At 41.6% G+C, this 15,829-nt stretch overlaps 1 protein-coding gene across 1 annotated transcript in view; it reads right to left on the minus strand.

Annotated features, from left to right (window-relative positions):
* The window catches only part of HOOK3 (hook microtubule tethering protein 3), a 56,249-nt gene that overhangs the window by 7,979 nt on the left and 32,441 nt on the right, over nt 1–15,829 (minus strand). The window contains exons 12-21 of the mRNA XM_083593274.1: nt 15,085–15,195; nt 12,339–12,426; nt 11,505–11,574; nt 11,129–11,269; nt 9,742–9,829; nt 5,672–5,706; nt 5,242–5,324; nt 4,036–4,136; nt 3,512–3,616; nt 1,839–1,910 (exon numbers count right to left, since the gene is read on the minus strand). Of these exons, the coding sequence (XP_083449400.1) occupies nt 1,839–1,910; nt 3,512–3,616; nt 4,036–4,136; nt 5,242–5,324; nt 5,672–5,706; nt 9,742–9,829; nt 11,129–11,269; nt 11,505–11,574; nt 12,339–12,426; nt 15,085–15,195 (894 nt within the window). The remainder of the gene's footprint in view (nt 1–1,838; nt 1,911–3,511; nt 3,617–4,035; nt 4,137–5,241; nt 5,325–5,671; nt 5,707–9,741; nt 9,830–11,128; nt 11,270–11,504; nt 11,575–12,338; nt 12,427–15,084; nt 15,196–15,829) is intronic.

The following is a 15,829-nucleotide window of genomic DNA, read 5'->3' on the forward strand; positions in this document are numbered from 1 at the left end:
CCACTTTAGCCTATGGGGCCTCCTGCTGCCGCCGGGCTGCTGGAGCACGATTTCTGTTCTCATCCTGAAGCAAAGTTCTTAACCTGAGGTACTATTTCTGGGTTAGCAGAGTCTGTAACCTGAAGAGTATATAACCCGAGGTACCAGCCAGATGCCCATGGGAAGCCCACTATGAGGACATGAGTGTAACAGCAAACTCCCATTCATGCTCCTCATCAACCAGTACTCAGGGAGACAGCGCTTCTGATACTGGAACTAATGCAACTAACATGACTGGTAGTTATTGATAGCTTTATCCTTCATGAATTTGTCGAATCCCCTTTTAAAGGTGTCCATGTTGGTGGCCATCACTATAAATTGTGGTAGCAAGTTCCATAATCGAACCATGTGCTGTGCAAAGCAGTAATTCCTTGGTCTGTCCGGGTTCTGCCATGGATCAGCTTCATCGATAACCCTGGGTTCCAATATTATGAAAGAGGTAGTAACTAAAACATGCATTAAGTTTGCTCTACTACGGTGCGTTGGCTGCTCTGGACTGTCCCTTTCCCAAACAGAGCCACCCAGATTTGGGGCAGGGAGCCAAGAGTCTATAGTAAAACCCAAATGTTCATCATCAAATTTAGCATTTCCATTGCACGTTTTGAGAGTTCTGGCTAAAGCTAAGAGAGAGTAGTTTGCTTAAGGCCATCTAATAAATTCATGGCAGGCATGAGATGAACTTGGCAACTTCCCAGGTGACAATCTTAGCCACACTGCACCAGCATGCATGACCTCTATCAATTCTCCAGCGGCAGTAGTGAACAACTAAACTTCAGAGGTATGGCAACTATAGTGGCATGTCTGTGACGAGGTTGCTTCCTGTGTACAGGTGCAAAGCTTCCACAGATGAGCTGACGCTTGCTGACCAACCCCTACGTATGGGTAACTCCTGGAGGAAGACGAAAACATGCCAATAGACCCAGCTTTAAGGTTATCAAAACCTTTCCTTTCACACTGCTTGATGGATGGATGGATCATGATTCTTGAATTATGGAGGCTAAGACAGTAGGAACCTGCCACCCTTTATTTCCACGATAGCTTTCTGATTAGGGTAGGAATACTTGCAAGCCTCACTTCCTGGCCTGTAGGCTCATAGCTGACATACTTTCAGGTGCATCTTCAGAGCCAAGAAATATAGAAAAAAAGCTCTTTTAAAAAAATGAAAGCCGAGATTCTCAGGAAGCTAGATTATGTACCCTGCTGTTTCAGGCAAAATCAGCCAGCCATTTAGAAGGGTTTTTTAACTATGTTTGACAATTATAACGAGACAGCTGAAAGAAATAGGCCTGGATACAGAAGCCACAGAAGGATGAGTCATGTTACGGAAAGAATTTTAAAAATTCCTCTAGCTTACACCTGCAACTGATCTACTAATCAGAAGGAGGGGTGAAAAGTAGTATTTAGGTGCATTTTAAAAATCAAATATGGGTTCAAAAAAAACCTGAAAGAAGGTAGGCTTTTCGTGTGAAAAGTGACTTTAGCCACAGTAGACTAACTCATGTACCTCCATTATGGAGTTTCCAGGAACGTTTGGGGCTTAGGACCAATGCTGTGCTCTCCCACCCCTCTCCCACCTATTTCCTGCAGCATCACAGCATACACACTTCCTCCTGAAGCCTGGAGCAGAGATCCTGAAGCAGCAAAGAGTAAAAACATACCACAAACTACAAATCTCTATGGTAATCAAATTGACGCCCCTGCACTCAACACTCTCAAGTTTGAGAGTCATCCTTGTTCAGGAAAACCTATTACAAACACAAGTCATATCTGAGTGTTTACTTTCACTTTGGACTACTTACCATATTGTACCAGGCACTGACAAGGTATTTCTCCTCCATATCTCTTTGAGTTTTCGTTTTCTCGTATTCTTTCTAGTTAAGAAAAGCATTATCAAGAGTTTTTGATTATTTGGCATTTGTGCTAAAGGTATTTATGCAGCATTGCAGGTCCAAGTGCATGAATTTTACTCCCCATTAGTTGTAGCAGCATGTGCTGCAGGCCACAGACACCCAGCTCCTCTCGTCATTAGAGCCATAATAAAAGAGCATTTTCAATTAGTGGCCACATGGTGCAACAGGGTGAGCTCCCGTTACTCTGTCCCAGCTCCTGCCTACCTAGCAGTTCGAAAGCATGCCAGTGCAAGTAAAAAAACAGGTACCACTGTGGCGGGAAGGTAAACACCGTTTCCATGTGCTCTGGTTTCCGTCACGGTGTCCCGTTGCACCAGAAGCGGTTTAGTCATGCTGGACACATGACCCAGAAAGCTGTCTGTGGACAAACTCTGGCTCCCTCGGCCTGAAAGCGGGATGAGCACCGCAACCCCATAGTCGCCTTTGACCGGACTTAACCATCCAGGGGTCCTTTACCTTTTACCTTTACATGGTGCACGGCTGCCTGTTTTGACATTCAGGCTGCTCCTTCAAATCAGGAGCCCAGGATGAAAACTTAAGCTAACAGTGAACATTCAGGAGCACAATATAACTGCCAACAGTGCAGCAATTCTATGCACAAGGATAGAGCAATCCTAACTTGGGGCCAGGAAAGAGTGACGTGGCAGATCTCCTGCTGCATCTGGAGCTCTGGCACTCACACCAACCAGGGCAAAAGGTTTGTGAGTGGAGGTGGGTGTGTGAGGAAGCAGTTTCTTGTAATTGTTCATTATGCCAGATCCAGAGCTACAGGCATTAAACCCTGGGTTTTTTGGCACTCCAATTGCTACCACTGGAAGATCTGCTAGTGGTGGCTTTCTGCCTGCCTGGGCAAAGCTGGGACCTCTGACACAGAGGAGAAGTCTGACTGGCAATATTCCTCTCTGTGATGAAGGGGCAGCTGCTCACAATGCAAATCTCGCCCTTATCCATCAGCATCAGGGGAGGGACAGGATTGCTTTCTTGCCAGAGGATTAGCCAGCTGGAAAATCAGTGGAACTTGCTTCTGAGAAAACACACATAGAACTGATCTGCAAGTTACTACTACAGTGGAACCTCGGTTCTCGAACGTCTCCATTGACGAACGATTTGGAACCCAAACGGCGAAAACCTGGAAGTAATTGCTTCTGTTTTTGAATAGCTTCCGCTGCGTGTTTTTCCATTTTTTCAATGGTCCATTGATCCTCAGTTTTCGAACGTTTCGGAAGTGGAATGGTCTTCCGGAATGGATTACATTCGAAAAGCGAGGTTCCATTGTACTGCTATTTATTACAGATGTCTTACCCACCCTTGGCAATAAAGTCTCAGGGTAGGATACAACCAAGTAAAAATACAGTGGGGAAAATTCAATGCAGCCCCATGGCAATCGTTCCATCGGTGCAAGCTTTTCAGCTTCCGAAACAAGTCAATTTTGAAGGGCATAGTGGCAGGGGGAGAAGCCCCACTGCGCACGTACAGGCTTCCATTGGCGGGACTTGTTGGTTGAATCCTGCCCAAGGTTAAACTCAAGTTAAAACAATTTAGGCTAACCCAGCCTAAGTTACCTCTAAAGAATGGAACATCCTGTCACGTTCTTGCAGCTGATTCTTCAGTGCCTGAATCTCAGGTGCTGACCCTTGGTTCTGTTTGGGATCTAAAGTACGGATCACCTGCAAGGGGCAAGAACCATATAGCACAAAGTAAGAACGCAGGAAAATGCCTTCTCCTGGGTCACACTATTTCCCCATCTATCCTAGCATTGTCTGTTGTCCTTGGAAGTGACTCTGCAGGGTTTCAAGACAGACAGGTGTCTTTCCCATCACCTACGTCCCAAATCCTTTAGGCTGAGATGCTAGAGAACCTGGGAACCTTCCAAATGCAAAGTATGCATTCTACCAACTGCGCTATGGATCCTTAACAAGATACACAGAGCTGGCAGAGTTTAAAAAAATAAAAAATCTTAAAACACAATCTAACTCATTCTTGGTATTGGCATATTGTTAATTCCTATTGATAATTTTGTGAGGCTACAGAGGGAGAACAAGTCTCAGCCCTCCAAGGAACGTGGTGGAGAACAGAAGATACTCACACTTTTAGCCTTTTCCAAGTATTTCTTGTATCTTTCCTCCATTTGCTTCATTTCTTCTTCTTTTTTACGCAAAGCTTCTTGCAACTCTTCTATTTTGAGAGCTTTATTGGGAGAAGATGTCACATTTCAGATATTGCTGACAGCTTATAGAAACACTTTTTAAAGTAAGTTTGAAAAGACAGATGTGTTTATGGGGCTATTAAGAATATTTGAAAATGGAAATCCAATCCCTTTGACAGGGAAGATTGCTGGCTTGTAAACACCCTCCCCCAAGAACACCCCCCATTGCACATAAACATGATGTTCAAGTCAGACAGCTCTCTCTCTATATACCTACACACACACACACACACACACACACACACACACACACACTGGGTGGGGAGGTTGAAACCCCTCCATCCAGCGTAACAATGGCGATGCAGAGGAAAACTTGGCAGCAGAGTACACCAAACCTTGTGTCTTCCTCTTCCTTTGGGTTTCATTTGTGTGGACGTTTTTTATTGCGAGTTCTTCAAGGAACATGAACCCATATGCAATTAAACTGCTGTTAGGGAGTTTAGTACACTATTTAAATGATGTTGTGCAAATGGATCTCCGAGGCTGGACAGGGTACTCAAAACTAAAATGTTGACAAGCCTAATTCTGGCATATGTATTGGGGATGTTCATGGCAAGGAGAATGCAGTGTTCTTTATTTATTTATACTCCCAGGGAGAGGTGTTTGTGGGATTTTTTGCCTCAAGTGCCAAAATGATATGGGCAATCTTACATACCATGATCCTTGACTCAATTTCTTTTGGGAGGTGGGGGAGTAAGGGGATATCATCTGCTGTTTTGCTAAGGCAGCAAAATGTCTTGGGACAGCCTTGCAACCTGTTTTTTGTTTTTTTTTTAAAGATTACCTGTCTTCACATAGTGGTGGTATATAATACAAATGGAGGCTACCTATGCCAGACAATTCAATGCCATTTAGAGTGAGTGCCATTTAGAGTGAGTGCCAGTTACAAACATACAACACTGTGTGTTATCTAAATGAAGAAAAGAGCCAATTATCATGATTTAGCTGATTTAAAGGAAAACAACTAAATGCTGTGTTGTAAATAAACCAAATGCAGAGTCCTAAATTTATTTGTGTTTTGAAAGAAGTGTTTTTACGATTATAACAATAAAATTCAGTTACGAGGCAAAATATAAAACTACTTACAACTGTTGTTATATCGAGGCTCTAACTCTTCAATGATAGCTCGCTTCTTCTGAAGCTCATTATTAGCTTCATGCAGCTTTTCACTATTAAAAAAGATAGAGCCAGAGTATGACAGGTTGTTGAACTACTTTTCCCTGGAAAATTCCTATTTCAGAATAACACTCTAAAACTTATGTCAAATTTAACAAAATATATGCCACCTGATCCCTATCGGTAAAATTCATTAAGCTAACAATACAGTCCCAAGATACCCTGAACTGGTGGTACTAACTTTTCAATAAAAATATTTAGGGTTAGGATCTAAAAATAGCTTTTAAATGCTCAATGTATAAACCATCTTCAGCTGGTTCACTCCTTACTGTGCTGCCTGGGATAAGAATAATTGTTTTACTATTCTTACATAAGTAGCAGAAAACATTTTACTACTTACAGATGTTCATCAAGCTTCTTTTTCAGAATGACTGACTAAAAACAAAAGAAAAAAAAGTGTTATTTGAAGCATTCATTGTGGCATAGATTTGAAAACTGAGGGTAGAACAAAAAGTTAAAGCAGATTGAGGTTGAATCCTGACAAGACAGAAGTACTGTTTTTGGGGGACAGGAGGCGGGCAGGTGTGGAGGATTCCCTGGTCCTGAATGGGGTAACTGTGCCCCTGAAGGACCAGGTGCGCAGCCTGGGAGTCATTTTGGACTCACAGCTGTCCATGGAGGCACAGGTCAAATCTGTGTCCAGGACAGCTGTTTACCAGCTCCATCTGGTACGTAGGCTGAGACCCTATCTGCCTGCGGACTCTCTCGCCAGAGTGGTGCATGCTCTGGTTATCTCCCGCTTGGACTACTGCAATGCACTCTACGTGGGGCTACCTTTGAAGGTGACTCGGAAACTACAACTAATCCAGAATGCGGCAGCTAGACTGGTGACTGGGGGCGGCCGCCGAGACCATATAACACCGGTCTTGAAAGACCTACATTGGCTCCCAGTACGTTTCCGAGCACAATTCAAAGTGTTGGTGCTGACCTTTAAAGCCCTAAACGGCCTCGGTCCAGTATACCTGAAGGAGCGTCTCCACCCCCATCATTCTGCCCGGACGCTGAGGTCCAGCGCCGAGGGCCTTCTGGCGGTTCCCTCATTGCGAGAAGCAAAGCTACAGGGAACCAGGCAGAGGGCCTTCTCGATAGTGGCGCCCGCCCTGTGGAACGCCCTTCCAGCAGATGTCAAAGCGATAAACAACTACCTGACATTCAGAAGACATCTTAAGGCAGCCCTGTTCAGGGAAGTTTTTAACATGTGATATTTTATTGTATTTTTGGTTTTTATGGAAGCCGCCCAGAGTGGCTGGGGAGGCCCAGCCAGATGGGCGGGGTATAAATAATAAATTATTATTATATTATTATTATTATGTGTGCAACAAAGCCTAAATGGGCAGCCTCAGGTACTTAATACTTTTCAGCTGGACCCTCAAGTTTATTTCTTCTCACAGTGCAAGACATGTGAAAGCAAGGAAAAACAAATATAAACCTGGAATCCCACCAGGGGAGGGGTGAGAATTGGAGCAGGGAAAGGTTAAGGACCTCCTGCTCTTATACCAAATATCACCCCCCCCCAAAAGTAGCTTTTCTCTGACAAAAGTGCACCACGAGCACAATTCAAAGTGTTGGTGCTGACCTGTAAAGCCCTAAACGGCCTCAGTCCTGTATACCTGAAGGAGCGTCTCCACCTCCATCGTTCTGCCTGGACACTGAGGTCCAGAACCGAGGGCCTTCTGGCGGTTCCCTCACTGCGAGAAGCCAAGTTACAGGGAACCAGGCAGAGGGCCTTCTCGGTAGTGGCGCCTGCCCTGTGGAACGCCCTCCCAGCAGATGTCAAGGCAATAAACAGCTATTTTACTTTTAAAAGACATCTGAAGGCAGCCCTGTTTAGGGAAGCTTTTAATGTTCAATAGGTTATTGTATTTTAGTGTTTTGTTGGAAGCCGCCCAGAGTGGCTGGGGAAACCCAGCCAGATGGGCGGGGTATAAATAATAAATTATTATTATTATTATTATTATTATTATTATTATTATTATTACCACCACCACTGGGTTTTGTTGCCAACATTAGCATACAGATGAATTGTAAAAATGTTAGTTCCGCCCATAAAATATAACAAAATGCTTTTTAAAGAAAGATTAAGGTTGTTCTGCTTTGTACCGCTCATGTACAATGTAATGTGTATCGATAAATTAATTTCAAGTCCAGTTCACACAGCAGCCCCTAAGCAAGGTCCTACGTGACCCATTCCATCTGTAGCAGCTACCTGTTCACTCACCCACCTCGAAAGATGAAGGAATCCTTGAAGCTGTCAGAAGGTTAGTGAAAAGTAGAGGTACCCTCCAAACCATATGCATGGCCAGGCAGAATGGTCTCATTTAGTGCCTGCTGCATGAACTGACCCACAGCTGCATTGGGCATGCTATGTTACAGGCTGGGTATGTGGCTGCTCTGTTCTGGCAGCAATTTTGTCAACTGTCACGCAGCTATTACCCTCAATGACTTTGTAAAAAAAATGAGATAAGGTCGAGGGAGTTAACCGGTGCCACACAAGCCAAAAACATAGCTGCTACATACATGCAATGTAGCCCTATTCAGACAAGGTTCATAGCATATGTGCACCGTTGATCTAAATGCACTAACTTGACCAAGTATGGATTTTTTTTGCTTTCTAAATATATAAGAATGCATAGTACATAAATTTGTTAAACCCACTTCCAAATTGTTCAAAAAGGTATAGCTAGGTTTTGATGAGCATATTGCAAGTCTCATGTAAAAATCTTGTATATGCAATTGACATGTACATTGCCATGTGCAACATTTGCAAAGGAGCGGTGATGATCTCCAATGCCCTCCCCTTCAGAAGGTGCAGTTGAGTCATACATGGGTTTCATGCCAATTCCTACACAGAAGTGTGTTCATTTAGGAATGTTATAAAATATTAAGGCACCCCTATTTAAGAAACAAGGGATTTACAGCCCATGTCATGATTTCTGTCATAAGAACAATGCGAGAACACCGCAATAAATGTAAATTTTAATGTGGCTCAGTCCTGTATGGAAACGCCTACATAAAAATAGTGTAAAAGCATTAACTACAAATTAAATAACTGAAATTGTGGTTGATTGCAGTATTTGTAAACTTCTTCACCTGTGTCTAAGGAAGCATGCAACAAACACAGCTGAAGCATTGCCATGATAACAACACACATAAAAATATTTGGGAGATGTACGCCCCCTAAGGTTCTGCTAAGCCACAGGTGCACAACACGTAGAAAGTGTGAAACATAACATGAATAAGAACGGAAACTTTATCCATTTAAGTTTCTCTTAAAAAGAAAAAACAGAGCCACAAATCGGCATTGACTGATTAAGAGCAGATTGAAGTAAATAGGAAGCCATACTCACAATAGCCTTCAGCAGAAACCCGTGCCGAGAGACAGAGGCAACAGATTAGTACGAAGCAAACAGCAGCCAACAGAATAAACTACATAGTATCTTTCTGAAGAGAACACATTTAAAGCAAGGCATTCTCAGAGCATGCACATTTTCTTCTCTCTCTGCTCTCTAAGGTCTCTTCCTCCTGTCTCATCCTCTAGAGAGCTGTGGAAAGCTAGCACAAACCCGTTTCAAGTATATGAATAAGTGCTCTAATTAAAACACAAATGCTGCAACAAGACATCTTTCAATAAAGCACATACACGAATATCAACTCGACCTAAGCTTTCAAAAGATGGTGGCTGAGGTCACTGTAAGGACTACATGCGAAAGCAACCAGAAGTAATTAGATGAGGTGAATGGCAGCCCACCTAACAATGATACAAAATGCAAATCTCCCCCCACCCCATTCAAAAGTGGCTGGGGCTGTACAGCATATACACCCAAGGAAAAGTAAAAAACTGACACACTTTGCTGAATGCTTTTAAGAGCATGGGCTGCTAATCTGTGGGCCTCCAGCTACTGCTGAATCACAACTTCAAAGACTCAGAGCGGGAAGGGACCCCGAGGGTCATCTAGTCCAACCCCCTGCAATGAAGGAATATCCTGCCCACAACCATCCCTGGGTGGGCTCGAACCAACAAACTTCTTGTCAACAGCCAGACACGCTGACTCATTGTGCCACAGATGACGCAAACTGTAGTTCTACAATGCCTGGAGGTCCACAAGTTAGCCACCTATGATTTAGTGTTTACGTGGTGGTCCTGTACAGTGAACACACCAAACAGATGATCAACTCAGTTGCTCCACATTGACTAGACTTGCTAGCAGGAAGCTTCTTATCTGAAACTGGGAACTCTGATCCCATTTAAAAATAGTTAGAACCAGGGAATCACATTATTTTATTTTTACATGTGAAAGCAAATGAAGCTTTGCAGAAAATTTAAAGTCGATTGAGTTAGAATACCAGGTGCTGGAAAAGTCAGCATTATTATAAACTGATTGCAAGAAGTTTTTGTCTTTTTCCACTTACATCTTCTGTTTTTAAACCTTGCTCCTGTAAGGATTTCTGCAGTTCTTCAACCTGAGATTGTACTTCAAGCAGTCTCTGATTTACAAGCCTAGAAATAATGAGAAAAAAATCACTTTCTTCTCAGACACAACTATTAAGACTTATTTATTCTCCTTAAAACAATAAATCATAGTCACCCAATTTTGTTTACAATTCAGTGTGCAATTCATACAGCATTTGAACAAGTGGCACAAAGTATTATTTTTAAACACATTGATAGCCTCACCTTTCCTTGTGCATTTCAAGGTGGCCAATAGAACTCATAAAACATGTGAAAAATAGCAAGGTAGCAATTGAAGAAGTTAAACATAACAATAAAAATCTAATAGACAAGGAATTATAACAAGGCCAAAGGCCTTAACGCTAAGGTGGCAGGCCAAAAAGGAGGCAGCAAAACAAAACTCTGTCAGCAGGGAATTCCAAAGTCAGGGCATGGCAACAGAAAAGACCTACTCTGTCATTCCTACCAAATGGGGAACTGACAATAATAGGGCCTTTCTAAACAAACTTTATAGTGTGATGAATTAAAGGGCAGCTAAAAGAACAATATTGATTGCCATCTCTTGCTGAATATAGCACCTTGCAAGCTGCTTCCAAAGGAAAATTACTAAGAAAATATCAATACAGTATAAGAAAATCTCTCTGACATTAAAACTTTTCCAGAATCCCATTGTCTCAGACTGCAAGAAAGCAGAGCTCGGCAGGGCATGCCTTTGAACCACCAGGGATAAAGCTTGTGGCTAGAAGACTTCCTAGAGCCCCAGTTTAGAAGCATAATTTCACCAGAGAGTATGATCTTTTGTGGAATGGAGAAAAGAAAGGAGAAACTGGGTCTTCAAGCCTGAAGAATCTTAGAGCTACCTTTAAAATCATACAGCATGTGTCATAAGACTTTCCTAAGACCTACACTTCAAACATGGGTTTTTTTTGCATTTTGTACAGATTTAGGAATGCATTACACAGTACAAACATAGGTGTATGCGATAAGTGTCTCCCATGATGAACACAGCAGCATATGAAGGGGGCACACAAAGATCTTCAAACATGCAATAAATATATCCCGGGGTCAGCTGTGGCTTGTGAGTGTGTTTACCAAATATCTGCAGACACAATGGCCTTCTTCAAAAAGTACAGTCTTATTCCTTTCAAATATTATCATGTTTACCTTGGGTACATGCATCTCCCCTTAAAATACTGTGGAATTCATTGCAGAAACAGAACTTTTGTTATGTTGTATGATCAGTGAAAGATAAAGCTATTAGAGCCCATAACCTTTGTCACAGGGCAAGTAGAACTGAAGAAAAGAGGAACACGGCCCCATTTTGAAGGAAAAACAGCCCTTTCTTACCTGTTCTCAGTCTCCAATTCATTCTTTCGGAGATTAGCATCATCCAGAAGACTCTGTAACAAGGCAATTTTTTCATTATCAGATCCTTCTTGGTTCAACTTTAGTATCTTGTTTTCATGTTGAAGGCGAATGAGTTTTTCCCTTGAATAAACAAGATGAGAGCCAGGATTAGAAATTCAGCAATGGGACTCAGAAGAACACATCAGTAACATTAACACAGAAAGAACAGTATTTTAAGAACTGCCTCACCAAACATTGGGGGGAGGGAACATTATAAACGGAGTGGAGACTGATAACAACAGCTTCTCTTACTACTAATGAAAATATTAATGAAATACAATGCTGACATAAAGAGGACCATATAATTCAGACTTACTTGATTTCAGGGGTACTAATTTCAGCTGCTAAACTGTCAGAAGATTCCTGACCTCCCAGGGGCAACAATCCTATTTTAAAGAGTGAAAAAGAAAATGCTTAGATCATGTAGGGCTAATCTGGGATGTGACCAGAAATAAATTATTTCAAATATATATCAATGCATATTTCAACTTTCATGCTACAATAGAAAGACTTAAAATGTAACTGATATAATCTTAAACTTAATTTTGATTAATGAAACACAGGTGCTTGACAAAAATTCTGAATTAAGGCATTTTGAGCTCAAATTGCTGAATCTGCATGCACCCTTGCAGGATTGCTCCAGGTGAACAGGCAAATGAACTATATTTCAATAGACTGTTACACCTTTTATGACCCCTGAAGCAAACCACTGTGAGATTTTTATGATATTGTGAGAAACAACAGCCTGATTTTCCAATTCTCTAGAATTCAAGTGCTCTGAAAAAAAGCAGTTTATTTATAACATCTGAAGTCTCTCCCTCCCTCCCTGCATGTTTTATCTTCCATATGGAAGGAATCTACTCTTACACCCTAGGACCATAAAGCAAATGACCCTCTTCTCTGGTAACGTCAACCAATTTATTTATTCCATGCAATATAAACCAAAATCTGGGAAGAGCAATAAAGAAATATTAATGGAAAAGAGACCCAGCAAAGGATACTAACTTGGGGCACACAGATTATTAAAATATACTCATGAATAACAGCACCAACCTACTCCCTGAAATGCCACAACAAAATCTTGTATTTCACACACCACACTCTCTACATGATGTTTTAGGTGAAATCTCATAATCTTGATTTTCTTTACCTGAAGTAGTAAGCTGCCCCTCTTGTGCTTGTACACATCGAATCTCTTCAATGGTTTCTTTCAGGGAATCTCTCTCCGTTCTTAACCGCTACATAGAAAGGAAAACATAGATAAATATGTGACAATTCTACAAGCCAACTCATGAAGCACTGCTAAAATGGCTACCATTGCATGTCAGGATTTTAATCATCTATGTATCCAAAAAAAGTCTTCCATGTGAAGAACTTCAAAGCAAAACTAAAAGAAATGAAATGAAATATCTGCTAGTTTGTCTTCTGAAAGGGCCTATTATGCAGTAGGTAAATATATCCAGACTCCACAGACTTGTGGAATCTCAAACCCATCAACATCATGCAGGGCTTTGAACAGCAGAGGAAAAATGCCAGTGCCAACTGTCAAATAGTTCCTTGCACTAACTGGAAAATTGTATTAGCAATTCCAGAAAGTTATGGGGAAGGAAAACAGGCAAGGTAATGCAGTGAAGAAGTATCTGATATATTCCCCATGCCACTTTTGGGGGGACTTTTTGGGGGAAATCAGCAGCATTGCTTTAAAGCAGAAAGGCATTAACTCCTTGTGACCCCCCAGAGCAATAATGCCTGTGTGCCTAGCAGTTTAGAGCTGGCCGTATCCATCTACTAAACAGAAAGAAGACAAAGACCTCCCCCTGCTATATATTAATTGAATGTTTGCACACACTGTCCCAACAGTCCGCCACCTCCAGTCAAACCCTCTTTTACATTGAACGAGGGGTTGTTGCCAAAACCAAGAGTTCTATAGCAACTAGTTCAATTTTTGTCGGTGTTCCAACATCATTACAATGTGCATTTCCTTGCCCGCTGTCAACCTATGAAATGGAGGGATGCAGCAAAATGCACAACATAACAGCGTCAGGGCCAGACAAGTTGAACTAATTGTTAGTGGAGGGAGGGTTGAAGGGCTGGGGAAGAGACTTGGCAAGGGGCTGCCATTTTCAGCCACATCTCAGTGTTCTAACATGTACTTCATAATGTATTTGAATGTAAAAAGCTAGACAGCCACTGCTCTAGAATGCTTGGCCCTTTAGAACCTGAAATTAATATACGTTTTATGTTTTCAATGTATGAATGGTATGTAGGTTCAGAAATGGCCCAGTCAGGCCTACACTATGGTGGCAGCAGGGCCCTCAACAATAAACAACAAAAAAGGAATCATGCTGAAATACGTTGAAAAGAGATTTAATTTCTACCTAGGAAGCAGACAACGATGAAGCAAGAACCAAGATAAGGCTTTGACACAGCAGTTGCAATTGTGGGAGGAAGGAGAGACAGCATTAGGCTGGAGAGACAGAGGTGTGCCTCCAAGCACAGGGAAGGCAAGGACGAGACAGACAATAGCAGGGAGGAAAAGCAACAAACACAGATGTTGGGAGAAAATATGTGCAGCAGGAAAGGGTAAACTTGTGCCAAGCCAAAGAGATGAAGATGGAAAGTGACCCAGGTTTTTAACGAGTAGACCAAGAGCAAGATGTTGATGTACAGACAAACCTCCCTTTCTCCACAGAGCCTGCTCTAGTTAATGAAATAAGGGCTTTTCTACCTAAAGTTGTGCAACTACTCATGTATATCAACTGAAGAAGGGAAAAGTAGTGTTGATGACAGCTGAGCTGGCTCTGGTGTTACAGCCAAATCCATTTTCTCCCTGCACACTGAAAGCTTTTTCAAGTTTATTTTATGCACTTTGTCGACAGAGAATCGAAGTATAGAAGCAGATTTAAATAGAAGAGTACAATGACCTTAGTGATAGGATGTTTTGTGAAAGGTATTCTGAAGTTTTTAAAGGATAGTGAAAGTGGCAGGAGAAAATGTCAGCTCTGGGGCATTGCCTGAAAGTGTGTCAAAAAGAATGCAGAGATGAGCTAACTAACTATAGTTCTGGTAAACAAGAAAGATAAATGCATCACAAACAGTGATGGAAAAGCATAGGATAGGGAAAGATTAAGGTAGACAGTGAACATTTCAATTTTCACCACATTAAATCTGAGATGGGAGATACCCACATCCAGAAGGAAACATCATAGGTCAAACAATCACATGGAAGACAAAAAGACAGGTACGAGAAAGTAGATCTGGGAATTATTTGCATAAACCTAAAACCACAGATGAAAATGCAAGCACCAACAGACACCATGGGTTGGTTGACATGTAACTCCAAGCTATGGTTTTATGCCAACAAGAAAGAGCCCTGTGCTCACAATGCTCTTTCGTCCCAATCCCTGTCTGAACTGCTAAGTTATTTGGTTTATGGCAAACCATGGCTTCCACAGGCTCTCTAAACACACAAATAAACTGTGGAGTGAGAGAGGGAACAGCATGCAAGCTCAACCCATAGACAGGGTAAACCATGGTTTGGCATTACATATGAACTGACATGTGAAACAGCGATGGAGCCTTGTAGAAAACCACGCAGAAAGTGAGACAACATGATCAGTTGCAGTAGTTAAAAGAAGTTACTAGGAACTGTCATGGAGACTTAGAGTGGGAGAGGAGGTCAAAGAAGGTAGACAAAGATAAAGAAGCGGGAAACCAATAGAAGAGCTGGAAGAGGCTTTTAGAAGCACTCCGGAAATCTACTACATTACAGCACAGAAAAAGACATTTAACCTAGGATTTATAAGGGGACAACATCAAAAACCAACTCTTTTAAGAGATAAGAGTTAATAAAGTTGCTTCTATCAAGGATGAAAAAGCAACATTTAGATACATACATCTTTTTCTTTTTGCAGACTGTCTACTTTTTCTTTCAGCATCTTGTACTCAAATTCTAATTTGTCTGCTTTCTTGGATTCTTCAGACAATCTATTCTGGAGTTCAACTACCTGTAAGAGCAAGAAGGGATCACATCACCAATAACACAAAAATGTATGAATCATCGTAAGAGCCAATGGCACGTTCATTTGCAACAATAAAAAAATGTTTATTGTTACAAGAATGAGCCCAGGTGAGTCTTGGACTTGTGCACTCCCCGCTGCAATCTTCCTCGGGTGCAGTAACGACAAGTTCAGAAATTTTTGCTTCTGATTTCAGTTAAGTGCAGATTAGCTTTATATCACACCCTAAACTGGTAAACTTTAGAATGATTCATTGAAACGAACCAGCTGATAAGGGAGCTGTATCAATGGTCGATTTTCACTCAATGGCAATCATAGCTGCCTTCCATTTTCAAATACTGAAATTGCTAAACTGAGATAAATACAATTAGTACTCAATCTGTTGTTTTACTGGTGGTAATATCAGTAGATATGGAGAAGCAAGTATTCATGGAAATGAAACTGGTGTCCAGCTGCTGTCTCCTGCAGAATGAATTACCCAAAGATGTAAGCAGACCTGCTACTGATATCTCACAACTTACTCCATAACACAGCTACGTTAATGCAGCTGAATCTCAATACACTCTCTTTAACACACTGTCTCAGAGTATGACTTGCTTTTCTGGTTATTATACCAGATATA

The sequence above is a fragment of the Podarcis filfolensis genome (assembly GCF_964270895.1).
Source record: "Podarcis filfolensis genome assembly, chromosome: 17".
NCBI lineage: Eukaryota > Metazoa > Chordata > Lepidosauria > Squamata > Lacertidae > Podarcis > Podarcis filfolensis.